Source organism: Scleropages formosus, chromosome 10, assembly GCF_900964775.1.
Source record: "Scleropages formosus chromosome 10, fSclFor1.1, whole genome shotgun sequence".
NCBI lineage: Eukaryota > Metazoa > Chordata > Actinopteri > Osteoglossiformes > Osteoglossidae > Scleropages > Scleropages formosus.
The window spans coordinates 7,887,701-7,915,398 of NC_041815.1; the positions used below are offsets into that span (position 1 = coordinate 7,887,701).

At 45.3% G+C, this 27,698-nt stretch overlaps 2 protein-coding genes across 5 annotated transcripts; one reads left to right on the forward strand and one right to left on the reverse strand.

Moving 5' to 3' along the window:
* The first annotated feature begins 201 nt into the window (after window positions 1-201).
* Window positions 202-10,051, forward strand: hnrnpul1 (heterogeneous nuclear ribonucleoprotein U-like 1). The gene is made up of 16 exons (XM_018763509.2): window positions 202-268; window positions 614-894; window positions 1,718-1,909; window positions 2,282-2,477; window positions 2,586-2,659; window positions 3,958-4,097; window positions 4,572-4,671; window positions 5,391-5,503; window positions 5,612-5,878; window positions 5,985-6,107; window positions 6,196-6,324; window positions 7,309-7,477; window positions 8,013-8,264; window positions 8,366-8,526; window positions 8,628-8,795; window positions 8,892-10,051. Exons 1-16 carry the CDS (start codon window positions 210-212, stop codon window positions 9,012-9,014), a joined length of 2,547 nt encoding a protein of 848 aa, XP_018619025.2. The 5' UTR covers window positions 202-209; the 3' UTR covers window positions 9,015-10,051.
* A 584-nt stretch (window positions 10,052-10,635) lies between these two features.
* On the reverse strand, window positions 10,636-27,532 carry rasgrp4 (RAS guanyl releasing protein 4). 4 transcript variants are annotated; one of them, XM_018763638.2, is made up of 17 exons: window positions 25,264-25,446; window positions 18,915-19,051; window positions 18,208-18,313; window positions 18,056-18,118; window positions 17,508-17,639; window positions 17,141-17,282; window positions 16,864-17,037; window positions 15,184-15,300; window positions 14,039-14,314; window positions 13,485-13,565; window positions 13,252-13,356; window positions 12,976-13,085; window positions 12,666-12,810; window positions 12,529-12,565; window positions 12,067-12,201; window positions 11,752-11,918; window positions 10,636-11,451 (listed from the first exon to the last, which is right to left on the reverse strand). In XM_018763638.2, exons 1-17 carry the CDS (start codon window positions 25,281-25,283, stop codon window positions 11,290-11,292), a joined length of 2,109 nt encoding a protein of 702 aa, XP_018619154.2. In that variant the 5' UTR covers window positions 25,284-25,446; the 3' UTR covers window positions 10,636-11,289. The 4 variants fall into 4 exon arrangements, with proteins under 4 accessions (XP_018619154.2, XP_018619163.2, XP_018619144.2 ...); XM_018763647.2 differs by lacking the exon at window positions 25,264-25,446 and adding an exon at window positions 27,523-27,532 and having other exon boundaries at window positions 10,638-11,451; window positions 11,752-11,951; XM_018763628.2 differs by having other exon boundaries at window positions 10,638-11,451; window positions 11,752-11,951; window positions 25,264-25,445.
* Between the last annotated feature and the right edge of the window lie 166 nt (window positions 27,533-27,698).

Sequence of the window (27,698 nt, forward strand, 5' to 3'; positions counted from 1 at the left end):
CTGAGTCTGAGCCTCCGCCATCTTTGTTCAACAGTGTAAATTCGCGTTAGGTTGCGTGGTCAAAAGTGTATATGATACCACAAAAAGTGGGTAAAAAAAAAACAGAAAACGCAGGAACTTAGGGATTGGGGGGGGGGGAGTGCGATTGGAGAAGCGGAGGAAAGTGTCTCTCCGGTAGGGTAGGGGGCGGTAGAGCGACGAGCGCCGACATGTTGGTTACTGTGGGACCGCTGAAGAGGAGCCGAGAGGAGGCACGCGCCCCAGGAAGGTGAGCGCTTGTCAACGCGTAGCTGTCCGCCTATTTTGCGCGCTCGCGGCAGTTACGGGTAATAGTGTGCAGCGCAGCACAGCCGGACGCGCTTGCCGAAATGTGCATCTCTCCAGGGTCTCATCCTGCAGGCAGCTGCATTAGCCGGCTGCATCAGCACCGAGAAACAAACAGTCATGCAGACGCGGCCACGTAGAACACGTCTTTCGCACCATCGACGGCTTCTTTACTCGTGACGTGGACAGCGCGGTGGGGGGGGGGGTTTGGTTCTTCGCTAGCTGATGGGGATGCTTTGACGTGCTGCAAATCCGTCTTATAATAACGCTTTATTCGCGCTTTCCACAGTGTGCGTTGCCGAGGCCCTTCTAACTACGCGAGCGCCATGGACGTGAAGAAGCTCAAAGTGAACGAGCTGAGGGAAGAGCTGCAGCGCCGGGGTCTGGACGCCCGCGGCCTTAAGGCCGATCTGGCGGAGCGCCTGCAGGCGGCGCTGGAGGACGAGGAGGAGGTGGAGGCGGCGGCGGCCGCAGGCGGAGGTGTCGCTCCGCCGCTGGACGCGGTGGAGGCCGAGCGCACAGCCGGAGGGGGAGCCGGAGAGCAGCGCTTCGGTACTTGCCAGTATGCAGGTACCAGGCAGGCGCGAGAAAAATAAAATGCTGCGCGTGGTTCTGCGCTGATGGAACACTTGTGGTCTAGTGGTTAAGGAGGGGAACTTGAAGCTCATTGGTCAAATCCCACTGCTGTTCTTGTGCCCTCAATTGAGGTACCTTTACCTTGATCAGTACAGTATAAATGAGTCAAATGCTGTAGGATGCTGGGAAAGAAAGTCTGCTGGGTGACAGGAATCATGGGGACACAGCGGGGACAGCTGGTAGCGTAGTGGTTAGAACTCTGCTTCTGGACCCAAAGGTCATAGGTTCCAATCTCACCCCCCTTGAGCAAGGTACTTACCCTAAATTGCTCCAGTTTAATTACCCAGCTGTATGTATACATTTACATTTATTCCTTTAGCAGACACTTTTCTACAAAGCGATGTACATCTCATAGAAAAATACACACACACCATCTGAAACCTCTTGTCCCATGCGGGGTCGCGGGGAGCCGGAGCCTAACCTGGCAGCACACGGTGCAAGGCTGGAGGGGGAGGGGACACCCAGGATGGGACGCCAGTCCATCACAAGACACCCCAAGCGGGACTTGAACCCAAGACCCACTGGAGAGCAGGACCTGGTGAAACCCACTGCGCCCCCCTCGTAGAAAAATATATATAGATACTTTATATGTAAAGGGGATATATAATTGTATGTAGACTAGCATTGTAAGTTACTTTGGAAAAAGTGTCAACTAAATGGAAAAAATGTAAATAATAGCTTGTAAGGTTATTTTTAGCACAAAAATGTGGTCTGTTGCTGAAACTTCTTTAGCTTGTGATTGCTTTTCGTGACTAAGATGATGATGATGAGGAGGAAGACGAGCAGCTGGATGAGGAGAACAGGGAAGGTGGAGACCCGGAGGGAGAGGAGGCGTGTGGCGTTGGTGCCGTCGTGACGGATTTTTCTTCAGAAGGTGATGAGCAGAAGCCAGAAATGGTGAAAGACTTTGGCGTTAGAGAGTTTCATGAGTCAGCTGATGACAAGTCAGGTGAGTTAATGCCTCATTAGAGCTGATCAGTCTTACTTTAATATTTCCTCACTATTCCTACATTTAACATTTCTGACACCTTTCCCGTACGTCACTTGTTTTAACAGGGCGGTTCCTCAAGTATGTATTGCGGACAATTTCTTGGATTATTGATGAATGGTCCAACTTTTTTCCAGTTAACTTATTTTAATATACAAGTGAACTTTTCCTTTATCGTTTCCGTGTGAATGAAAGGTCTTGGGTTCAAATCACAAGAAGTGGAATGCTGCTGTGCCCATTTCTTAAAAGTTTAAAGAACTTAATGTCTCTGTAAATAGGCAGCCATATAAACGTTTAGAATCATGTGGCATGTTAATGCTGTTCTTGGTCCAGGGTTTGAGCTACAGACAGGGTTGAAAGAGGAGAAACCTCATGAGCTGGATGAGCAGCGGATGGAGCCGACCAACGAATGGGAGGCACTGGAGGCTAGCCAGGCCAGCCTGGACAGCAGGGCAATACATTATGATCGCAAGAGGCCCTACGACGAGCCCAGAGGGCATGGCTACTATGAGTATCGTGAAGATAAGAGGTTAATGCCTTGCTTGGGTTTTGCACGCAACCCTTTGCGGTTCGGTTCTCATATGTGCCGGGGTAAGATGTTTTCCCAACCGCATGGGTTCCTCTTTCTTCTTGGTAGGTCCCGGTCACCCCAGCCTCCCGCAGAAGAAGAAGAGGAGGACTTTGATGATACCCTTGTGGCGATTGACACATGTGAGTTGAGGCTCTGATGTAGCTCCTTGAAACATTTATACTCTGTATAATAGAAACTGAGTGATTTCTTGCATTATGAATTGTTATGATACGTCCAAGATAAAAACCTTCGTTTCCTTCAATTTCTGTCTGTCGCCGAGTGAATGTGACCCGTGTTTCTGCGCCGAACACAGTTGATAATATGCAACCAAAAAAGAAGTGTAGGACTGCCTAATTGAGCTTGCCTCCCTAGAAACGGCAAGAAAGAAGGATCCCTTTTGTTTGTGATGTAGTTTTCAGTTGGGTTGCGACTGTTGTTTGTGAGTGTTGGTGATCATTAACATGATAAACGTAGCATGTCTGTCGGTTGAGAAGGCCAGCAGTCTGAATGGAGTAAGTACTTGTTGGAGATGATAACATTTTAATTTTCCATCTTGGGGAGGGTTGCATTTTTTTATATGAATTAAATTTTCAGTAGTTTTAAATTTCTTGTAGTTTTAATGTAGGTCAAAGTGAAATTTTTTTTTTTTTTGAACAGAAGTTGACCAGCAACTCTCGGAACATTTGTATTACTAAGCTTTTATTCATTATAACATGGGGTATAGGGGAGCTACGGACGGCATCCCAGTGCCAGCTGTGTTTCTGACTTGAGGAGCCACTGTGTAAAATACCCACACCTGCTGTGTTATGGAGACACCAAGGCAGCGTGACACTGTGACAGATAATGAATTTCTGCTGAAGTATTCACCGGAAATGACACACCAGAATTTTCTCAGTGCCAGGATTTCACTCTGAAGTTTATATTAAAATGGGTGTGACTTGCTTAGTTCGTGGTAAATGGGTTGAATCATGCTGGACTGCAAGGTGCACTTGGTTTTCTTGTCATTGCACAACCATCTACAATCAGATCCAAGATCTACAGGCCATAGTTGTTGTTTATCTGTGATTCACCATCTTTTCGAAATTATCAGTTTAACTTTGGATTTCTCCAAAGCTACTTGCAAGTTTTAAGGTTACAATTATGAAGTTGCAATTATTTACCTGTTTGTACAGCTAGGAAATTTTACTGGAGCAATTTAGGGTAAGTACCTTCCTCAAGGGTACTTCAGCTGGAAGTGAGGCTCAAACCTGCGATCTTTGGGTCCAAAGGCAGTAGCTCTATTGTCCAACCTTGTTTGACTTTCGAAGTGCACTTTTGACCGATACACACAGAGGCAGAGATTCGGTATTTCATTAACCAGTTGATAATGTTTCAGTTCGGTATTAACCTTTCGTGTACTGCAATGTCAGCCTAACCCAAGCATTTTGTGTCCCCACAGATAACTGCGACTTACACTTCAAAGTTTCCCGTGACCGGTACAGCGGCTATCCTCTAACCATTGAGGGCTTTGCCTACCTCTGGGCCGGAGCTCGAGCTTCTTACGGTGTCAAAAGTGGGCGTGTCTGTTTTGAGATGAAGGTACTTAAATAGAAGTGATAAGTGGAAAGAAAACTGATTTCCCATAAAATTTTCTTTAAATATGGAATAAAATAATCCTTATATTTATTCATTTGGCATTCTTGTGCATTTCACAAACAGATGAAGTGCTTTAGGTAGAGACACGATTTTAAAAGTACAGTGTGCTTTTGAGAACGGCACATAGAGTTGGTCAGATAGACGTATGAAGATGATCGTGACAAATGGTGTGATGCAAGTGTATGTTGGTTTTAGGAGATCGGAGGAGAAGTGATCCAGAATACATGTTGAGATCTTCTTGAATGAGTATTAGCCATTTAGTATTGGCAAGTTTATAATAGCAGTGTTTTTTTGTTTACTAGAAGGAGGTCGATTGCATACAGTAGCTTGAGGGCTGTGTGGCTTCTGGAGCAGAAAACTGCAGAATCAGCCTTTTCCCAGCTGAACCCTTTCTTCTTGTCCTTCTTCCTTTTGCAGATCAATGAGGAAATCTCAGTGAAGCACTTGCCAAGCAGCGAGCCAGACCCTCACGTGGTCCGAGTGGGCTGGTCCCTGGACTCCTGTAGTACACAGCTTGGTGAGTTTAAATCAGTCATATACGCATGCACTCAAAAACATAAGTTTATATTTTTAATGTATAAATGACAAATTCAAATCGTAACAATTACAGTGCACAGGTGTCTTTATTGATTTCATCCAAGACATCAGGTAAACTTGGTAAATTGTCGGTTTCCATTTGTCAAAAGCGTTTGACGGAAATACGTTTTGCTTGATTAGCTTGTGAGCCTGCATCCATGGAAAATGAACCGTTAAGTAGCTAACATTAAAAGTCATTATCATAATGCTTAACGTGTTCAGGGAGAAATTTTCTTGCACTGAAATTCAACGACATTTAGAGACGTGTGCTTTACTTGTTTTTGCAACCAGTTGTGCAAACTAGGCTGTGCTTATGTTTTGCCAAAACCATATGGGAAGTGATGGTAATGTGCTATTTTTATTAATAACAGGGACAGTTTCCCACCACATCCCCCAGACCTTAGGTGTAAATATTACTAATGTTTCATAATGGTGTCAGTATAGTATTGACAAGGGCCGTGTCTAGTCTTGGGCTCACCCCAGAGTGGTCGGGACAAATGATTCTGGTTTAAACATTGAGGGATCGATTTATTATGTCTTTACCCCACAGATTACTCCCGTGCCGGGCTCATTTCAATATTTAAGTTTTCATTTAGACATGATGAAATAGGACTCTCTGAAATGATTTTCTTACTGACATTTTACTGTGTCCTGTCCCAGGTGAGGAGGCATTTTCCTATGGATGTGGAGGAACAGGGAAGAAATCGTCAAGCTGCAAATTCGAGGATTACGGGGAAAAGTTTGGCGAGAACGACGTCATTGGCTGCTTTGTGGTGCGTTTCTGGAAAACAAAAGAACTATGATGGGTCACACCTCCACAGGCTTCTGTATTTCATGTGTCCAATCTTGCTCTTCATTTGTCTTTCCTCCTGGTGTCTCAGGACTTTGAGAGTAGCGAGGAGGTGGAAATGTCCTTCTCCAAGAATGGGAAGTGGCTCGGCGTTGCCTTCTCTGTTGCAAAAGAGCAGCTTGCTGGCCGAGCACTTTTCCCACATGTCCTCGTCAAGAACTGTGCCATTGAATTCAATTTCGGCCAGAAAGATGAGGCCTACTTTCCGCCACTGGAGCAGTACACCTTCATCCAGAATGTCAAGCTGGAGGAACGGAACAGGGGCACTGTGGGACCTACTTGTAAATCTGACTGTGAGGTGAGCAGTGGTGTTTCTTAAACTTTTCAACGAGAGCTAAGTCTGCCGGAGACCCACTTGTGCTTTTACGGAGTTCTACTGTATGAGTGTGGTCTGTTATATTTAGATCCTGATGATGGTTGGCTTGCCAGCATCAGGCAAAACCACATGGGCTATGAAGCATGCAAAGGAAAACCCAGAGAAGAAATACAACATCCTGGGGACAAATGCCATCATGGAAAAAATGAAGGTGAAGTTGATTAATTCTTTTCATTAATTGAAGCATCATCCTTGCATGTATACCTTTACGAGCGACCACAGTGTGTGTTCGCCCCCAGGTAATGGGACTCCGGCGTCAGCGGAACTATGCTGGTCGCTGGGACATTCTGATCCAGCAGGCCACCCAGTGCCTGAACAGACTTATTCAGATTGCAGCACGCAAGAAGCGCAACTATATCCTGGACCAGGTATTGCTCACACCCCAACCTCTCCAGTGCTGAGCCATACTGCCATGATCTTGTGTATTTTTTCACCAATTTTAATTTGGAATACAGCAGAGGAGGCATTAATCACATTGTCTAACCTTATTGTATGTTACAACGTTGTACATGAAAACCCAAAGTGGTGTCATATTCAAGTGACGGTGGTACATAAAATGGACATTGTTCTTGCCTGTACATTTTTCAGTTTTTTCATGTGCTTTCTTTACCTTTTTTTTTTGCACTTTAAAAATAGTTTTTATTATTAGAAAGTTGCTGAAATTTACACTGCCTGGCAAGTAAAATATGTCCCTCATATTTCCATGACAACTGTGTACATGATATCCAGTATGGACTTCATAGGTATTTCAGATCACCAGGTTTGGCATATTATGCATAAGTACTAAGATAAGTGGTTAAAGAGAATAACAAAAACCGACACTTTGGAAGTTGCAGGGCTTAACTGGGTGTTCAAATGTAGGTTAGGCCTAATGGAGAGTATGCTTTGAGTTTTTAAAAGGAAGTATTAGGTATACCAGGGAAGTGGTCTTTGAGCAGTGCAAGGCGTATGTTTTAAGGACAGGCAGGTAAGGATACTTTCTTGTTTGTTATTGTATGGTGGTGGCCTGATGATACCCTACTGAAAATGACACAGGATCTACAGCATCCTTCATTTTAACTGCTTATACAGCTACATGTTTTAGGTGAACATTTTACTTCTCATTTTACAATAATGGGACAGTTGAGCTCAGTACTTTTCAGCACCGCTACGATTTTCAATAATTGAAATTGAAATAATGTGTTGTTGGTGGGGTGGGGGGGAACCTACCGCAGTACAAGATGAAGAGGTGCCATCACTTAGCCAAAAGAGGTACGTATTTAGGATTGTGGGAGCTGTGAGCTTTATGCTCATTTGTGAGGAAAGGAGACAATAATAAACAGCTTCTACTGCTTTCTTGTTGCCGTTGCTAGACAAATGTATATGGATCAGCCCAGAGACGAAAAATGCGTCCTTTTGAAGGTTTTCAACGCAAAGCTATTGTAATTTGTCCCACGGATGAGGACTTAAAAGAGCGAACTTTAAAGCAAACCAGCGAGGAAGGGAAGGATGTACCAGATCACGCTGTCTTAGAGATGAAAGGTAGGATCTCCGCAATAATGTGATCAAAAACAAAAAACACACACCACCTACCTACAGCTTGTATTTGTCTTTTTTTCTTTGTCTTTATTATTTTATTTAGTTTGGAAGAACCACACTCCCACACCTTTCCAGTTTATTTTTGGCTAAATATATGCTTACAGTGTATTTCTGCTTAAACACAATGCAGCTGTATAGTTAAAAATTAGTTTTCAGCTTGCAACATTGTCTACTTCTGTCCCCTTTACTTTCTTAGCTCTTAAATTATTCATTTGCTCTTTTCCACAGCTGAGCTCTATCCCACTTGTCCTGTTTCTCTTAAGGTCGTGTTTGCTCCTGTCCTTAAATTTGGCCTCTTTCAATACAGCCAGTTGTCTTCACCTCACTTTTGGATTGCCGTTCCTTCTGCAATATTTCACTGTCTTCCCGTTGTGTGCTTCTATACTTGTCCTCACTACGACCCTTCCCCAGTGTTTTCCTTAGTTTTTATTTATAGTTTTAATTCATTTCAGCTGGTTTTTCTCATCATCTTCTATAGCCAACTTTGTACTTCCTGAAGTTGGAGACTTCCTGGATGAGGTGATCTTCATAGAGCTGGAGCATGAGGAGGCTGATAAGCTGGTGAAGCAGTACAATGAGGAGGGTCGCAAGGCTGGGCCGCCACCAGACAAACGCTATGACAACCGGCAGGGTGGCTTCCGGGGACGTGGTGGGTACCAGCGCTTCGACAACCGCAGTGGCTCTCGCGGGAGTTACCAGAATCGTGGTGGGGGCGGTGGCTTCCGAGGAGGTAAAAAAAAAAAAAAAAAAAAAAGTATATATGCATATCTTTTCCTCTCTTTCATGTAATTGCTGCCCAGAATCCTGTTGCTCATCACATCATCTTTACAGGGTACAACCATGGAGGGTTCAGTCAGAATCGCTGGGGGGTCAATCACAGGGAGAGTGGGTCTGGGGGACGTGGTGGCTATAACCGCAACCACCAGTCTGGAGGTGGCTACAGTCGCCAAGGTCCTTACAACAAGGGAGGCTACAGTCAGTCACAAATGCAGGTAGACACCATATTGAAAAACCTTAGTATGAACATGCTTTGTTCAGGAAATCCAGAAGAGGCACCCAATTTAACTCATGTTTTTTCCACTGATGGTCACAGGACTATAGTCAAGGCTACAATCAAGGCTATGATCATGGTGGGTATAACCAGGGTTACAATTATGGCAGTTACAGCCAATACCCTGGGTATGGGCAAGGCTACAGTGAGACCTCAGCCAGTGGGCAGAGCTACAACCAGCAGCAGAACTATAGCCAGCAATACCAACAGGTAAGGGCAGGATTGCCGGTTTCCATGGCTATAGATACCTTATAGTCCTTGTTTTTGATTGACATTTCAACAAATCCCTCCTTTATTTTTCTGCAGTATGCACAGCAGTGGCAGCAGTATTATCAGAACCAGAACCAGTGGAACCAGTACTACGGCCAATATGGCAACTACTCTGGGCAAGGCTCCCAGGGCTCACAGGGAGCACAAGGCACACAGTAGCAGAGTTTCCAGCTTTTCAGTTCTAGCAGCCTCTTGGGCTCAGCTCAACTCATTGGATCTCATCACAGATGCACCCATGCCTCTCTGCTCTCTTACTGAAACTCATTTGAACTCTTCCCTCATCCTGACCAGTCCTACTCTCATGGGGGTGTATCATACAGATTGATTCTCTAAGGAAGGGTGATAAATTGCAGAACTTGTGGGCGAAATTCTAGCAGGTTTTACACTGAGCGTACCCAGGCTTGTATCCAAAAACTACAGAACTAATAACCTATCTTTCAGATAATTAAGGCCCATGATATTACAGCAATCAAACAAAAGCAGCATAGCCCTTTGCCCTTAAACTGGCATTGCCTGCTAAACCTCTAAGATGGCATGGATGGGATTGCTGGGATGACAGTGGAGTTGTTTGGTACACCGAGGGCAGATCTTTAAAGAACAGTCCTTATTTATCACAAAACTTTCCATCTTGGTTTGCTTTTACATTTTAGTGAGAACTGAATTATTTATGCTTTGTTAATAGATTATTATTTAAGGGGTTGGTTACAGGTTTTTTTTCCTTCCCTCTCTCTGCAGCAAAGGTCTTCCTGTAGAGCTTATGAGATCTGTTTCTGTATCTTCATAAACATTGGTCTAGATAACTGCTAATTGGATATGCATAATGTTTACTTTTTAGATTTATTAAAATGAACATGTGAGGAGACCCCTTTTAACTTGTGTTTTTTGTGAAAACGTGAACCCTGTTTGTGTCTATAAATTTTAAGAGCAAACTGACCCATGGCGTGAATTTTTCTTTAGTAATTTACCATTTTTAAAGCTTTTAAAATTTGACAGCGTGACCTGATTCCCGCTTGTTGGTTGTTTTCTTCATTTGTCAGTTTTGTGTGCCTTTCATTGTGCCGCCTTTTATTTAGTGTTACATTGTCTGTAACTGCTCCTTTGCTCTGTAAAATCAGACACTTTATATAAAAATTTTTTGCATAACCATTCGGATTCAGTGACCACTTCCACATCATCAGACTTAGCCTCAGATCGTGCGTAAAAGTGCCAGCCAGCCAAATCTGACTGGCAACCATTCTCGTGGTTTGCTATTGCCTCCTTGCGTCCATGTGTGCAGGGTGCAAACAAGAAGAAACATGCAAACTCCACACATCCTAAGCTGGACTCCGACGTGTAGTAACGGAGCACCTCAGGAGCTGCGAGGCGCCAGCTTTACTTGCTTTGCCACCACATCCCTCAATTTTGGGTTGTCAGGTCACTGAAGCTTTTCTAATAACTGTATTAAGGATATTCAGTAATTTTAGTGGAGTAGATATTCATTTTGAAAACCTGGACCTTTATTGTCTGCCATAGACTTTAATGCCTTTTCGCCTGTGTGGGTTTATGACCAACTGACCATGTAATGTTGCTGCAGTTAAGTTTTCTACAATGAGCACCTTTAGTCATACAGCTAACATGCAGAAGGGAGTGACAGATGTGAATATTCCTAAATCAGGAATGCAACTCTGCAACCTACTGGAGGGTGAGGCACAGGAGGTGAGATTTTATCATAAATAGTATTTTCATATCTGTTCTTGATTATGAATGCTAAAATAAAATTGAATTAAGTTTTAAAAATGTTACATGAATTGTTACTGAGAAATTAAATAATTTTTTTTAATGTAAGACACAAATATTTAGTAAAAGGATAAAGAAGTAAATTAATTGCCCATACTACATTTGTGCTCATTTAGAACAGAGTCAACAAACATAAAGTGAGGATGTACTTAAGTTATGCATTTTCATGAAATGTCCAGTTCTCCAAAGTCAGGTGTGTTCTGTTGTTGATTATTAGTCTCTGGTGTCTCGTTCTCATATGAAGGGGGTCCTGTGGTTGTCTTGGAAGTCAGAGGCGGCAGTCAGACTGTGACATTGTCCGCATAGCAAGGAGCTAAAGTTCACCGCAGTAAGTGCCCCTTGGGGGTTGCGCTGTGGTCATCCCGTTGTCCTGGAAGAGTGCTGTGCCGTCAGTCAAAGGAATTCTGGCGTGCAGCTGAAGGCGGAAGGTATGACTGTCAAAATGCAGGCTGGGCGGTGTAAATAGTCACACATTTGACTCAAGCCCTGGTTACAGCCTGAAATCCAGCTGAAATGCTGGTGCGGTTCCACCCGAGTAGGGCAGAAGATGGGCGTGGAACCCCTCTCCTATTTTTGTGGTTGCTGATCCGAGTGAGTGAGACACCATTTCCTACGGGTTTCAGTATCGGGGCACGGCGGGTGGTGGAGTGATCATGACTCAGTCAGGTGCCCTGCCTTTATCTTTATGCAGGTGTAGCTCCTCCATCTTTTCCAGAAGGAAGGACGTAGGCACAATGGGGTTCTGTGCTCTCTGTCGTGCTGGAGACCTGTCCTGCTGTCTCTGTCTTTGTTGGAGAGGCACACAAGAAATGTTCCTGTCCTGGAAGGGAGGACAAGGGTGGGCAATTGTGAAAATCCTGTCTTCTAGAATGGACATTAATCCCAAGGGAATTCAGTTCCTTTAACTTTTATCGGCAAGGATTTATGGCCAACGGGTAGCATAGTGGTTAGAGCTGCTTCCTTGTACTCGAAGGAGTCGGGTTTGAATGACTTAACATTGTGAGCTACTTTGGAGGAAAGCATCGGATTTATCAAAATAAATAAACGCAATGGTATTTCGACATAAGTAAGCAAGATCTTAAGAGGTTTTGCAGGTTTCTGATTTTTTTTTTTTTTATACCTTCTCTAACGACCCTGGGATATCTGTGCTGATGCAGCTGGGTTTCCTGTCTCGATGTGCTGGTGTCCATACCCCTGGTTCTGTTTGTGTTGATTGGTCCAAATGTTTTGAAATTTCTCCATTTTCTTGCAGTGCCGCTTTGTCCTCGGCCGTTTCTGCTCCCTGGCCTTGAGGAAACACAAAGGTGTCCTCCTCAGAGCCTGATTGAAAACAGATTCAATAATAAGTGCCCTGTACTGGGAGACAGATTCAAACTGCAAGTATTTACAAGAAGATGACTTTTGAATGAGATTCGGTAGCGCTGAGCTCACTCACTCCAGCTACTGCCTTTTGCCTTAATCTCAGGGGCAGGGGTACATGGACAGGAGCCTCCAGAAGAAATTTTGAACCTCTTCATGCACTCCAACCCAACCTGACCCCTGCAGTGCTTGTGACAATTTGCTCCGCAGTCTGAGAGAGAGAAGGACATGTCATGAAGCCATGATATGGCACTGCTGGTGACATGGTGTCACTATCAATGTGAGGTTCAATTGTCACTGGTCCAAAACCAGGTTCTTGTACCAAAAGCTTTAACTGGTCTCTAATCCCTGAAACACTGCATTGCTTGGATAAGTGCATTTATCTGGAATCAAATGATGAAAAATGAAGAAATGGAGGAGAAAAAAAAAAAAATTCCCTTGATTATGTACTGCATAAACCATCAGATGATGAGGTTCTATTAAGTTTTGCTTAGTTTTCCTTCCTGTACGTTTAGTGATCGCTGTGGGTGTGGCGTACCTCTGCAGTGGTAGCCCTGCTTGATGACTCCCCAGAGCTGTAACATACAGACAGAACTGGCCAGTAGGCAAACAGACAGAGAGATCAAAGTCAGATAGACCCGTTCTACAAAGAGTGGAGGGAATGCTCATACTCACAAAGCCCCCACAGGAGTCGCAGAAGGTAGGCTTCTTATAGGTCATCTCATGGAAGTTGTGCTGGAAGTTGAAGCCCAGCTTGGCACAGATGGACATGCCTCTCATGAAGTAGGAGGTTATTTCCTCCCGGCTTATTTCCCCTTCCCTGAAAGGCAAAGAGTGGGTGGAAGGAGAAAAAAAAAAAAAAAAAAAGGGGGGAAACTCCCGTTCTGAAGCCAACTGATACCTTTCCGTGTAGATCTTGACTTGTGTCTGTCAATTTAAAAAAAAAATGCTCTGTCGGATTACAACTCGCTGCCAGCCTGCTCACCTATCACTTTCATGTGTGCAGAAAGAGAAGGGGAAGTTAGCAGCAATCTTCTCAAAGTCCTCCAGGGAGATGTAACCGTCAAAGTCAAGGTCATAATTCTTCATTACGGACTGTAGGGGGCGACAGACCATCAGCACTCAGGCGTACAGTATGTATGAAGTACTGTATGCTGTATATCCTATTTGACAGTTAAACAGGCTAAATATATTTTAGAGCTCATTTCCTCTTTGATAGCTGTGTTGCCAAAAAGGTAAGCATCAGATCCAATGAACTCACGTCCACCATCTGTTGGACGTGTTTTGAAATTGTGTCAGGGTCAAGTCGCAGCGTCACTTCTGACCCCCACTCTATGATTACAGGTGGTTTAACTGGAACTGCAGGCTAGAGGAGAAGAGGGACAAAACTAGTTTGCATGATAAACAGTTTTATAACACGTGCTGATTTATACCAACATGCTGTAGTAAAAGAAATAAGAGATGATTTGTGTTGCCACATAACATTTCACCAACCTGCACAGTATTTCTTTTGGGTTCCTTGGCGTAGGAGAGCTCATAAATCTCATCCTCAGTGTAGTACAGGTCCAGGGACAGCTAAGGGGGATGCAACATTAGAGCAAGGTCAAAGGTCACAAAGAGGTTACCAAATGTCAAGCACTGGTACAACAGATGCACACAAGAATGCGCTGGTTCATCTCGTCCTCCTGCACTCATGGACACAGTCTGAACTAATAGTGTTTATTCAAAAAATATTGAATCTCAGCCTTGTTTCTTGAATGTCCCATTTGGTTTTTTAGCATGTTCTCCATCCATGTACCTTTATTTGGCATTTGCAAAATGTGTAAATAAGAAATGATGGAAAAAATAAATTAGAACTGACAGTAAAAAGCCCTAGTCGTCTTTCACGTAATTAGGGCTGCTAAAGTCCATTTTTTACAAAAATGTAGGTCCACTTCAGGGGAAATGACTTGAATGCCCAAGTGAGCCAATTCAAATAATGGAGTAGAATGCTAATGTTATTGGAACATTTCCTCTGCTTCCCATGCCCCTACTCCCATTTCACGCACCGTCAGTAGGTGCAGCAGGTCCTTGTTGGGCTCAAAGGGTGGTGTGCATGCATGAACAGCCAGTAGCTCAGAGATGTTGCTGTACAGGTGCTGCAACTTGGACAGGTTGATCTTGTCCTCCTCCAGGTAGTTGGGCAGTGCTTCGTTGAGGGAGATGAGGTCCTTCAGGTGCACGCCGAGGATGGGCACCTTGAAGCCTGTGCTCTCGCTGTAAACGCGACGGTAGGTGCTGTAGTTGCTGTAGGAGGACAGCAGCTCTGTCATCTCGCTCAGAGTCTGGAGGACAGGAAGACAAAGGAAAACAAAAAATGTAACCTCTTTTGAATTTTACCCCTTTTACTTCCATTATGGTCACAAGCAGTTACCCCATTCCTACGCCTCCCCCTCCTTAGGCCCCAACAGCCATGTCAGCCCATGATGACTGAATGAAGGTAAATACATCCTGTGGTGTGCATTCTGAGTCACAAGCTTTGTTTTACCCCTACTGTCTGCAGCCGACAGCACAGCTGGAGGGAAGCATTGTTCACGCTGTTCATCCTAGGACCTCTGCCTGATCATGCAGGTTGCCATGGCCAGTGATGGAGAGAGGTCCCCAAGCCATTTCACCCAACCAAGGGAACACAGACCAATCTGTATGCTCTGTGCTTCGTCACCACAGATGGCTAATGTGGCACCGTGGGTGCTGAATCCCAGATACACCCAGCTGGTGATGAACAATTTATCAGTGGGGACACCCTACAAAATGTGGGTCTAGACCCAGCGAACACTGGAGGTCAATATTTAATTGAGTTTTGTTTCATACGCATTTCTTTGGATTTTAACATAAAGCATGCTGGTTGGAAGCTCAACACCTATCTTCCGTGACAAGTGTAAACCAGATGAAACCAAGCAATACATACATTTTTGTTTCATGGCGTGGGTTTTTACAAACAAGCTATTTCACACCACTTTACTGTACATTATCCAGAAGATAGGAAAACTGAGAGAAGTGTCACGTAACGGGTTAGTTCGCACAGTGTAGGTGCAGAGCGTGCAGACGGTAGTCACAGGTCTGTTGTCTGCTGTCTCTTTTGGTGGGTGCTCTGTGTTGTGGATGGGGGACGGACGAAATGGCGAATGCCGACACCGGTGGGGCCGAGCCTGACCTTGGTCACATCGGGGGGCAGCAGGCAGGCAGTCTCCTTCAGACGGGAGATGGCGCTGTGACAGAGACCCCCCGTCACAGCCATCAGCGTGTTGAAGTTCTGCAGTGCCCGCAGCTTCTACACAAAGAGGGGGACAAGAAACCAGCCACTGAGTTCTTCATATGTTTCACCTAACTGGTGTTTGGCATTGCGGGGTCGCTTCTGTAACGAAGAGTATGGTCCTGTTAATGAGCTTTGAGAAGGTTTTGTTGTACAATGTAGAATTATATATATATATTTTTTTAACTTGCTGCAACTTTGTTTAAAAAAAAAACACCTTTTTCTCATGTAAACAGGTAAATTAGCTCCATGAAATCACCACTTCAGGTTGATTGCCATTATGAAGGGATTGAATTACCATTATTTCTTACGTGGGGAAAAAAGTTGCTTCCATTGACATTTTGCCAAAGCAACTCACAATTATTTGGATAACCTTTTACTCAAGCCGTTTAGGACACACGTCTTCCTCAAGGGTATTACAGCAGCAGGTGGGATTTAAACCTGCAGTCCATAAGCAGCAACTGTAATCGCTATGCTACGTGTTGCTCTAGGTAGGTTTTTCATTAATATCCCAAATAAAAGGTATTTTTTGCATGACAATGATAACACCTTCATAGTTTATAAGAAAATTATTTCTAACTTATCATTGTTATATTTTAAATAATTCATTCACTATTAATAACTTCCTGTTCAGTGCAGGTTTCAGCGGTCTGGAGTCTATCCTGGAAGCATAGGATGCAAGACAGTGTGTAAGCCAGTCCACTGCAGAGCATAGTGACAGATATTTTTTCTTTCTGATGGAGTCTGTCTTTGCAGCCTTTTCCAGTGCCTTTGCCACTTCCTTTTCTGCCTTTTCAAAACACATTTGGCTCATGCATGTTTATGATATAAAGAAATAAACTTCATAAGATCAATGCCTAAGTCTTTGATGCTGCAAAGGATGCAGACACGATGTCACAAGAAGTACTGTGTAGCACTGCCAACGGATATCTGATGGTATATGATCTTCATACATTTGCTAGACCAAGGCTTTTTATTTCCACTTGTGTCCACGTAGAGGTGAATACACTAGATTTAGCCAGCAAATGGACAGATGAGCACCACTGAGGGACAGAAAGTGCGTATGTCTGTCCCTAAACATCTGATACGTGTGGCAATGGCATTGTACAGAATAAAATGGCCATTGTGGAAATGAAATGACTGTGTGAAGGGCAAAAAAAAGGGGGGGTGGTACGGCGGTACAACGGGTTCAGCGGGTTCACCCGGTGCCTGCTGTGTGGCAGGTCTGGGGTTCGAGTCCTGCTTGGAGTGCCTTGCGACGGACTGGTGTCCCGCCCTGGGTGTGTCCCCTCGGCCTTACGCCCTGTGTTGCCGGGTTAGACTTCGGCTCGCTGCGACCCTGCTTCGGACAAGCTGTTGTTGTCAATGGATGGACAAAAATGCCATTGTACGGAGTGAAAGGTGTACATAAATATTGTAGTGGTTTTTTGTCATGTGGGCCCCTTTAACTAAAGGATGGGTGTACAGTGCACCCAAAGGGCTTTCTCTGATTCTCCAATTGAAATACCATTTCTCTCCATGCCAAGCTGTGAAAGTCCAGGGGTGTGTTTGGCCTTTAAGTGTTCCTCTGTGCAGTCTTACCTGGGCAACATGGATGAACTTGATGAAGACTTGGGCTCTCTGCTGCGGTGTGTGTTTGCTGAGGATCATAAGCTGCACCCACTGGGACACCCCATTGCATAGCATTACGGAGAGCTCCAGAGCTGGGTTCCCCCGCACTGAGCCCCGGACCACGTAGCTGCGGTAGTCAAGATACTAACAATTACAGAGAGGGAGAAAGTCAGCCTCCGATCAGCCTTGTGCATGCGCCTTACGTCCGCTTATCTCGGGAAATGGCATTAGGCTGCCTTGCACGTACCGAGACCTTGCAGAAGTGCTCGAACTCCAGGTAGGTAAGAAGTTCAGCCATTTCGTCCGGCTCCATGTGGTCAAAGAGCAGCGACACCTTCCTCTTCTTCACACGAGGAGAGGGCCCTTGTGAGGACTTTACAGGGGGGTCACTGGCGGAATAGAGTGGTGGGGGGGTATTTCGTTGGTAAACAGGGAAGAAACAAAACCAAGGTCTCTAAAAAAGAATTTTAGTGACTACATACTTGAAGCGTAATGTTTGAATCATCAAAGCAGTGCTGGGTTTTGACCCAAAACCCCTTAGAACCCAGCAAAGGCCCCCGGTTGTTTGCATCGTTCTTTGCGGTTACTCCCGCCCCCAATTCTGGTTCACTCACAGGTAGGAGGTGTCAATCAGCTGGCAGTGGGACTCATGTCCCTCTGCCTTGACCAGGACCCGCAGTTCCCGCATGACCTGCTCCAGCAAAGGGTCCCCCTCAAACACTGCTGGGAACTGGCTAATCCATTGCCTAGGAAAGAGGCCACCAGGAAAGCATCATGGTAAAGGAGGTTCCTCATGGTCTTCTTAATAGAGCATTAATAGGTCTCAGTGGGCTTGCATTGCAGACTTCTGACCCCAACACCACACTGCAGCCATGTCGCTGGAACGTCTCTACACGGCTAACTACGAAAATGGCTCTTGCTGAGCCAGTTTTAACCTTGAACAATGTACTTACCCTAAATTACCTCAGGAAAAATCTGGGTGCATGAACAGGGAAAGTGCAAAAGTGTAAGATTTTAACTGGCCACAGCCACTGAAGTCTGTTAAACAAGGTTTTCAGGCATTGCATCGTTGCAGAAGTGCACTGTAAGAGAGACTCATGCAGGCCCCGTGTGAGCAGCGAAACAGTAAAGATGGCTATAGCAGGCAGAGAGACACACCAACCTGATGAGGTGACAGATCTGCAGCTGCTGCCGTGCCCTCCTGTCCGTGGGGCAGTCCTTATAGGTGATAGAATCAAGGATATTAACATTTCGTCATGCAAATGGACATGGTCGGGCAGGGCGGGGTTAACCACGGGCATGCAGGAAGGATATAGAGAGAGCAGCTTGCGTGCAAAGGTGTGGGATGGAACAACCCAGCTGTGCATCATCAGGGTCATGTGGACCAAGTCTGTCCCCGCGCTCAGCTTCCCATCCGAGTCTGCAGCACAGACACATCAAGGTCAAAAGCTGAGCAATGGTGCTAAAAAAAAAAAGCAACCAGTATCAAAAACCACCATCTTTGATTCATTATCAGGCAGCCTGTAGCTGAGCACACCAACTGCACAACAGAAAACTGCACAAGAAAAGTTTTGAGGCCATTGAAATTACCAATAGCCGTACAGAAGGTGCATAATAGACACTATCTGAATTTACACTTTACTGCACACTGAACATTGCCTCCTAGTTAGTACACATTCCTCGTTGTTTTTCACGTCCGTGTTGACTGACTGGACTGGTGAGGACACGAGGAGCTGCTAAAGAGAGTGAATGGCTTCAGGAAGTGTGAAAAAAAGAGTGACGGACACCGTCAGCGACACATGCGCTCTAAAGCAGAGGTGCAGGGAAGGACGGAAGAAACTGGGCAATGCCACAGACGTCTCCACTGCGGGAAAATGTACTGGATGCGCTTGGGCGGAGAGCAGTTCTCTGCTGTTTTTCAAGGGTGCTTCTAGAAAGATTCTGGAGGTTCTGGAGAACCCGGCTACACGCAGACATGCAAACCCTCAGGCCAGCCCACGAATTTGCGCGCGTTGCATTACCGAAGCAGTGCAGGCTCTGCTGGATGAGCTCATCCAGCGTGGTGGCACGAACGGTGCTGGTGGGGGGGGTCTCCAACACTCGGAGGATCTCCCTAGGGCTGGGGCAGGTCATCCGCCTCTGCACCTTACGACTCTTTCTGGGAAGAGGCAGAGATGGAGGTCATAGGGTCACCGGTCGGGGTAACTCCAACATCCGAAAAGAAAGGGGCATGTGGTTAAAGGTTAACAGAATCAAACCCCAGGAAGAGGATTAATACCCGCTTCCTGACCTAAACCATATTAAAGCATCTCGTGAGCAAAAAAAAAAAAAAAAACATAGGATGTTAAACAGTAAGTGGTGTCAGAATCCATCTTCATCTGTTAACTGCTGTAGGTCTTGCAGGTCTTTATGAAGATGCCATAACGTGTAAGAAGGCCCTGGTAAAGGAATGCATAGAACATTTCTTTCAGTGTTGACTCTCTGGGGAGGAGTCTCTGGAAGGGCTTCAGCTCTTCTCTTTTGCCACAGGACTCTGGCTAAGATCTGATGCAGACCATGCGTTAACAGTAAGGTTTGTGCCTGTGCTCGGTTGCTCCTTTACACATTTTAATGCGACGCCTATCCATTGGAGTTCACATGGAGCTAAGCGGTGTTTGTGGCATCTTGCCATCATCAGTGATGAAAAAAGTAGAGCAGAGTTCCAGAGAACTGCTTTTTTCTCTTGAGGTCTCAGCTGATTCGAAGAGATTGTGTACATCCCGCACGTTCGCACTATGGCAGCATACCCTGAGCACAGAACCAATGTAACTACCTCCACAGTAGAACCTGGATGCGTCTATACGCTCTGCCGGATCAGTCCGTGTGAAATTATGGACACTAGGTTGGGTTTGCTCTTTTCATAGTTTAATTGGTCCATTACTAGGAGATTATTTTGTGTGTCCCCTAGCTATTTCTCTGACTTTTCATATCCTGAAATTTGTATCAGACATAAACACGTGAAAAAAGAAGGCACTGAGAAACTGAGATCGACTGACTTTCAGGCACACAGACTTGTTCTACATAGCCATTATTCCACTTTCTGTCCATATTTTTCAATTGTTACGACTAAAAGTTGGGTAGAGTCTGACCCTCTTCTCCTCTGCTAAAGCTTTTGGTACGGTTTAAATCCAAGAGATCTAGCTCACTTATTTGTAGCAGTCTTCTCTTAAGCCAAGTACATGGACTTGTGTAAAACTACTTTCTGACAAATACACACACATTGACCGAAACCACTCGTCCCGAGCAGGGTTGCAGCAAGCCTGAGCCTAACCAGCCAATACAGGGCGTAGGGGACACACCCAGGATGGGACACCAGTCCATTGCAAGGCACCCCAAGCAGGATTCGAACCCCAGACCCAATAGAGAGCGGGGCCCGGTCAAACCCGCTACACCACCGTGTCCCCTTTCTGACAGATAGTTACTTTGTATTGTCGTACTGTAATGTAAAGGTTGATCCTGTTGTTTCTGGACATGTGATACCAAATGATTCCACGCTTCTTTCTTCAATGCTACACAGTGACTGTACAGAAATGAATACTCTAACTCACGGAAACCAGAAATAATTTCAAGCTTGCCCACACTGTTTTCAACATCATAATAAATATTAGTAGGAGTTACCACTCCAATGCGTTGTGTTCATGGTGGCATGCCAGTCACAAAGCCTGCTCGAGCACTATGGTCAACAAGCAAAGCCAAGCTGCAACACGCCTACCTTTATCTAACTCGATTCCTTAAACCTTGTCCGCTGAGATCATGTCACTGGGAAAAGAGGGAAATTCTTGCTGTAGTTAATGCTTTGTGTCTGTTGCTTTTGGTTGCTACAGCATCTGGTTGGTGATTCAGCAAACTGTACTTTTAATGAGTCATTTCCTAGTGGTTAATCTGAATGGCAAGAGGACTAAAGGCCACAGTTCACTCTTCTATGAGATAGTCTCTCTTTCAGAAGATGGTCTATGAGCAACATCATCCAAAGGATAGAGGACGCATCGGTTTATTTCAATGCCAGTCATTTTTCAGATCTCAGACAAGAGAAAGCAGTGGTAACTGCTCACATAGCATTTAATACAGACACTCTTCACTTAACGACCGAGTTCCGTTCCTACAACTAGGTTGTTAAGCGAATTGGTCGATAAGCGAGCAGCCACCCCTTATCGATATTTCAAGCGTACTGTACTGGTAGTGGGTTTGTGATAACCATCTTTAGATATTGTTTTAATGTCACCTTTGCACCATTTATAACATTTTCAGTATATTTATAAATGTTTATACAGTAGTGTACTGTATACTGTAATAAGCAGAATAAAGGAAAACAGCTCTAATATACATTACTTAGATTTGCATACTGTAAATAAAGGTAATCGTTTTTATTTATTCTGAATAAAGAAAAGGTCTAAAGGAAACTCCAACTTGATAACTTTGTTTTAATTCGCATAACTCTTACATATTACAGAATGATTGATTTGATGATTTCATCAAATTGGTCAACAAATATGTCTGCTGCTTCTACGTCTGCATTTGCCGCCTCACCGCTGATACTCCGATTTTGCAGGTTGAATCCGCGACGAAACCATTACAGATGAAATATGTAGTCTTGGAGATTGCGAACGCTAGTGTAGTGAATACTGATCGACTGTGGGAACAAGACTGAGACTGAGAAAGGGTGATGCGAGATGGGATGCTTGACGCTGAGATGCCGCGCTGCTGCTTCCACGACCAAAGTTCTCGTACAGCGTACAATACAGACTGGTCAGAGAGCTGGTCGTAAGTCCGCGCGGTCACTAAATAGGTAGGTCGTTAAGTGAGGAGTTTCTATATTTTTGGGATATGGGCTATGATAGTTTTTTTCTTTGATTATTGCCAAATTTTCTCATTATCTAACAGCTGGAACATTCTAGAAAAGGGGTGAAATGTAAAATAATCAAGGTCATGCCGCCAGTTTACCAAAAACTTCATTTGGGAAGAAGTTCTCACTTCATCCATGTCTTTCATGCTTTCCTTTCATACCCAGAGCACGGACAAAACAGAGCCCTTTTCAGATGACAAAGCAACCAGTTGTCAGATGAAGATCTAGCTCTACCCAGTATTGGAAGTAAAGCAAACTTGGCAAATCTCTCTCAAAAAATGAGTACATTATACTCATTTTCAACAAAATTTGTCCCTTGGTTGTGTCAAACATTATTGCACTTTGACACAGCACTATAAAATACTTAAATATCTGCAAAAGTGAGCCCAGAATTTCATAGTTTACTTCATTAGTAAGGGGTGGGTTTGAGAGGGTGGACCCTTTTTTTTTTCCACAAGTAAAACCGTCTGAGGTTCCTCGTCTATTCACGTAAGCATTATAAATAGTTCAGGTACGAAAAATGTCGAAGTTCTCCATTAAGGAGTTATTGGCCGATCTTCAACACAACGTCTCTTAGTCTGGCCTCTGAACATGTGACATTCCTTGCTCAGCCATCTACCTCTGATTCTCCTTGATTAGATGACAGCAAGCTTCATCATGAGAGGTTTCTGCCTTATCTCTGAAAATACAGGCAGCTATTCATTTAAACTGAAGTTGAAGAGCCAGAGGAACTGCATTCAGAACTGAAAGTAACTCGATGTGTGTGTCCGCATGCGTCTGTCATTTTGCATACACGTTTCTCCTGAACTCGAAAGTCCCTCTAGTTTTCCTTCCCTTAGTGGGCTATCCAAAGCAGTGCGATATCAGGTGCTATAGTCTGAATATTAAAGGCGTGACTCCCATGCAAATCTGTGCACAAGCACTCCCTGTTGCCAAAGGGTCACGATGATTTGCATGCTCCCATAAACAGGGAAGAACTGCCTGCAGTGACACGGAGGCTTACTGACACTGCGTGTCACACAGCGTTCTGTGCAGCACGCGCACATATGCACGCCGTTGGTTTGTGCGGTAACGTGTCTTTCTGCTTGCGGTGTGTCGGCCAGATTCGCACGCACGGGGTCTGCGTCCGTACCCATGATGCCTCTGTGGATATGTACAGCTGGTGAAAGCATCTTTAACATTGTAATGGTGTAGTCGTGAGGGTTTTTTTTTTTAAATGAGTAGTGTTTTAAAGGCTTTTTCATTATATGATGGGAAAGGTAGGTTATGAACTGACAGTTATTCTACCCATACCTCAAATTAATGGAAATAACGTGACGATGCATGAAAAATGTTTGATTATATGCAGGGAACGAGCTGCCTGCTGGAGGCCGGGGAAATAAAAATGAACTGTTGTGATCCTGTTTTTTCTGTTTTCAAAACACTCTCTGCACAACTATCCTAACTATTATTTGATCTATCTTGACTGTCTTCCTCTCTTTTTCTGTCAAGCTACACTCATTTAATTCCCCAAAACAATGTCTTCTTTTCTTTTTTTGCATGGAAATCCCCCCCCCCCCCAGCTCCAGCCCCTTATGTGTAGTGCGCTCTCCGCTGTGAGGTCCATCCTTCCTCCTCCTTCCCTCTCTTTTTCTCACACATGGATAGAGGGCATGCAAATTCCTCCCTTTCTTTCCTTAATTGATCAATGGATGCCAAAATGTTTGAATTCCCCGTTTGTGTTCAGCTCCCTCCCTTTCTCCCTCTCGCTCTCCAGCAAAACGTTCTCTTGCTGCCACAGAGCTTAGCGATGAAGCTCCGATCTACGCTCCTAGAATACGTTCTAAATGTGCCGCAGCACACACAACTGCATTATATCCATGAATGATGTCGTATACTTTTACATTTATTCACTTAGCAGACGCTTTACTCCAGAGCGACGTGCATCTCAGAGGAAAATAAAATGAGTGCATTACATCATCAGTTGAGGCCCTAATATAAGCTTTGCCTCATACAAATATGCTCCTATGTCACATCCACTACACAGTCTCCCACTGGGTAAGAGCTGGAGGCTGGTGTAACCCCCATCATTTGGAACAGACCAAACTGGTGCTTCTGTCTTGCAATGAGCCTGGATTTAAGTGCAGATATAGCCTTGAAAAAAACTACTTTTTCCATTCAAATCACATGAAACTGTGACTGTACGATTCTTCTTTCTTTCGGTCTGTATCAGCGCAGATTTCTAAATATCTGTTTTTCTAGACTTCCTACTCTGCCAGTTTTGTTGAACACATGAACAGCAAAGCACCTAAACCTTTTGCAACTGATGTTTCGGGTAAAAGATAAGAGGTGTCAGGACACGCGACATGTATGGGATGCATGTCTACATATTAACGCATTAACTGGATACTTTGTCCAGTACAGTTTATTTGTGAAGACCTTGAATGAACACCAAATGCATTGATATATTGCCCCACCTTCACGTTTAATGGCTTAAGGTCAGGTATCAATTGTTTGGAATCTGTGGGCCCCCTAGTCATCACTTTCTCAGTCCGTCATAAATAGCTCATAACATCATTTCCTGACCACCTTAACACCCACAGAAAGTTCCATTTCCTGGCACTTTGATAAAGCATTGGGAGGTAATAAATACAAAAAAAGTGACAAAACACGAGAGAGAAACTGCATGTTTCTTCTAGTTGCATACGATTCAGATGATTTCATGAGAAAAAACATACTTATGTATTGAGTCTAATTAAAATACTGCTGCCAGTTTCGGTTTACCATCTGTTTACCTTTCATCATTCCTGTCCCCTGACTGGGATCTAAGTGGTGACTGAATATCTTACGTTCTCCCCTTTCATCTTCGACTTTCTTACTCTTGGTATTACACGCGTGTCTCAGCAATTCTCCCCGTGGTCGGTGCAGCACTCAGCTTCCCTGTCGGACCCCATGTAGCCGCTCTTGGTGACACATGTCACTCGATGGGCAACCGTTGTGTTTTTTTGCTCCCTAATGTGTGTCACAGAGCTGTGCATGCACAACACACCCCAGCTGAGCTACGGACACAGGTGTAAACAGGTTCTGGATCCGACCCACGAGCAGGCACCCGAGAAAAGCCAATTAACCTGCGCCGATCAGCTCGATCAATCACAGAATTCCTTTCCAAAGAATCCTATTCAAGCCCATACAGACAGAGTCACTGTAAAGACACATCGGTTACTACGCTTTGGACAGGAAGACATCTGTTTAATGGAAAAATACATCTCCGCAGTTCTTAACCTAGAACAGAAAACCAAAAAATTCAATAATAAAAAAAAAAAAACCAAAACATTTGTGTTTTCTCAGAATGAAACTCATAATATAGCACAAGGTTGCAGAGAGGGCCACAGAGAGACAGAGCAGAGTGCCTCATTTTACGCTGGACTACACACAAACAGACGCACTAGTTCTGCACTACTTCTTCCAAGCACACACACTTGTGCGGATGCACACACTTGACATCGTACCTGCTCTCTCTGCGAAGCATTGCGGGGGTTCCGCTTCTTCACCCTCCTCCTCCTCCTCCTCCTCCTCCTCCTCCTATCGCCCTGGTCTGGCGTCAGCAGGCTTTTGGGCACCTTACAGCTCCATAGCCAACCTGGTATTCCCCCAGCCTGCTGTGGTTGCGCCCCCCAGCCTTCTGCAGGGCACGGCGCGCCCGCCACTTGGCCAATGACAGTCCTGGTTCCCGCCCCACGGCGCCTCAAGCTCAGCCGCTCCTCTGCTCCTCAAGGGCCCGGTGTGCTTCTGTCAGTTGAGAGACTTCCTCAGGCGCACAGCGAAACCAAGAAGCCCCGTCGAGCGCCCAACCTCGAGAGCTCCGCGCCGGAGACGGGGTTCTCGGACAAACGCATTGAACGCGGAGGCCGCGAAGGAAGCAAAGCAAAAGCACGAGCGAACTAGCCTTTCAGAGCCCCGAGAAGTCAGTCTCTTCAACAGAGGAACTGGATCTGGGAGATAGGGGAACTGTCATCGTTGTGTGTGCGTGTGTGTCAGAGAGAGAGAGAGAGAGAGAGAGAGAAAGAGAAAGAGAGAGAGAGAGAGAGAGGCTAGTAAAAGTGAAGTTTATATAGTAGCACAACGGGTGTGCACAGACACATTTGCGCAGAAACTTTCTACAACATCCGAAGTGCAGGAGAGTGTGAAATACGCGAATGATTCACGGTGCAAGAGCAGCTCTGGGCACAGCGAAGACGCAGACAGACGTTCTTCTTGAAGCATTACATCGGCATAACGTTGAGAAAGCACTTTTTCACAAGAGGGGCTTGGGTAATGTCTAGTCAATTACTCATAGGCCGTACCCCCCCCCCCGCCACTCCGCAGCCCCAGCGGCCCCCTCTCCCACCTTACCTTCTCCTTCCTCCTGGCTCACCCCCCCCCCCCCCAGGCCGCTTTACCCCCACCTCAGCAGCCCTGTCCCACACACTGAGTCTCTGTCTCCGAGGTTTGATCTCAGGAGGAGCAGCTGGACACCGGGGCTCAAAGGCATCCTTGTTCGGCCCGAGAAGACTGACACTGCGGACACATTTTGGAGACAGAGAGCGAGACAGTGTGTGTGTGTGTGTGTGTGTGTGTGTGTGTGTGCTTGTGTGTGTTGGGCCGCGCACGCACTTTTTCCCTCCACGTTTCGCTGGACACTTGCGGGAAAATGGATGCGCGTTGACACGAGCGGGTATCCTAGACACACACACACACACACACAAACACACACACACACACACACAGACGCAGCGCGTTTTAGCGCGAAAGGCGGCGTGTCTGAGATTCCGATCACCGGCGCGGTCACGCTCGTCCTCTTCTCTGAAATGACGGAGAGACACTGCGCTGCGCTTCCTACCCCGCTTTACTGCGGTATTTCACACCAGCAGAGCAGAGGCCACTTCGCGGTGGCGCGCGACAACGTCGTCGATACGACCATACACGAGAGCAGTGATCATTTTCATTTATATATCGCTGCGGCCCGCAGTGTCACTTTGTCACTTATTTCGAATGGCCGTTCGTTTCTGTCTCCGGCAAGAAGAAAACTGAATAAACTGCCTTACTTAATTTCGTTTAGCTTAGTAAATCATGTATTTACTATTATCGATGTAATTTGAGTGACGACTTGTGCTCAAAGAACACCCCCCCCCCCCCCCCCCTTTACCTTTTCCCCCTCGCGCTCAATAAAAAGAGTCGGTATAAATAATAATACTACGTTGCGGCGGTAACATAAACTTTACGATAAAGCGGAAACTATATTAATTCTGCACTTAGGCGAATTGTGTGCTCGTGCGCGACAGTTCCACCTTTACTCAGCGCGTGTTGGATATTATTAATTGTGTGGTGTCGTACGGTTCACTCGCGACACCCAATATTCGTACGGATTAGTGAATTTCCCGTAGCCGGCTGTCCGATTCGGGCTCGTGGAGGTGCGGAGCCTATCCCGGGAACAAACTAAGGGTGCGGGGCAGGGAGCCTCCTGGACAGCGAGGCCGTCCGTCCGCGGGAGTCGCTACACCTCAGGCCTACAGTACTCCGTAAAATCAGTTGTGAAAACGTTCGGGTTGCGGCATGGAGGGGAAGTACAGTACGTTTTTCTGGAAAGACGCGTTGCGAATTTATTTATTTATTTTTTAAAAGGCGGTGTCATTTGCAGGAGGTTTTACGCTGAAATAACAGTTTTCATGGACATAGATAGATAGAGAGAGTATGTGTGGGGTTTATTTGGGCCTCCCTCCGTCCCTCACCTGGTCACGAAGCGCCTCAGTCGAGTCGGGCTCTTCGTGAAGACAGAAGATGCCTCAGAAACTGCTTATCGTTCATATCTAAACAATAAACTGCACATCAAAGCGAGAAATTCTGAGTCAGCAGCACTCTCGCTATGAATATTACTTTGTTTCATCTGCAAGATCATGTAAGCAGC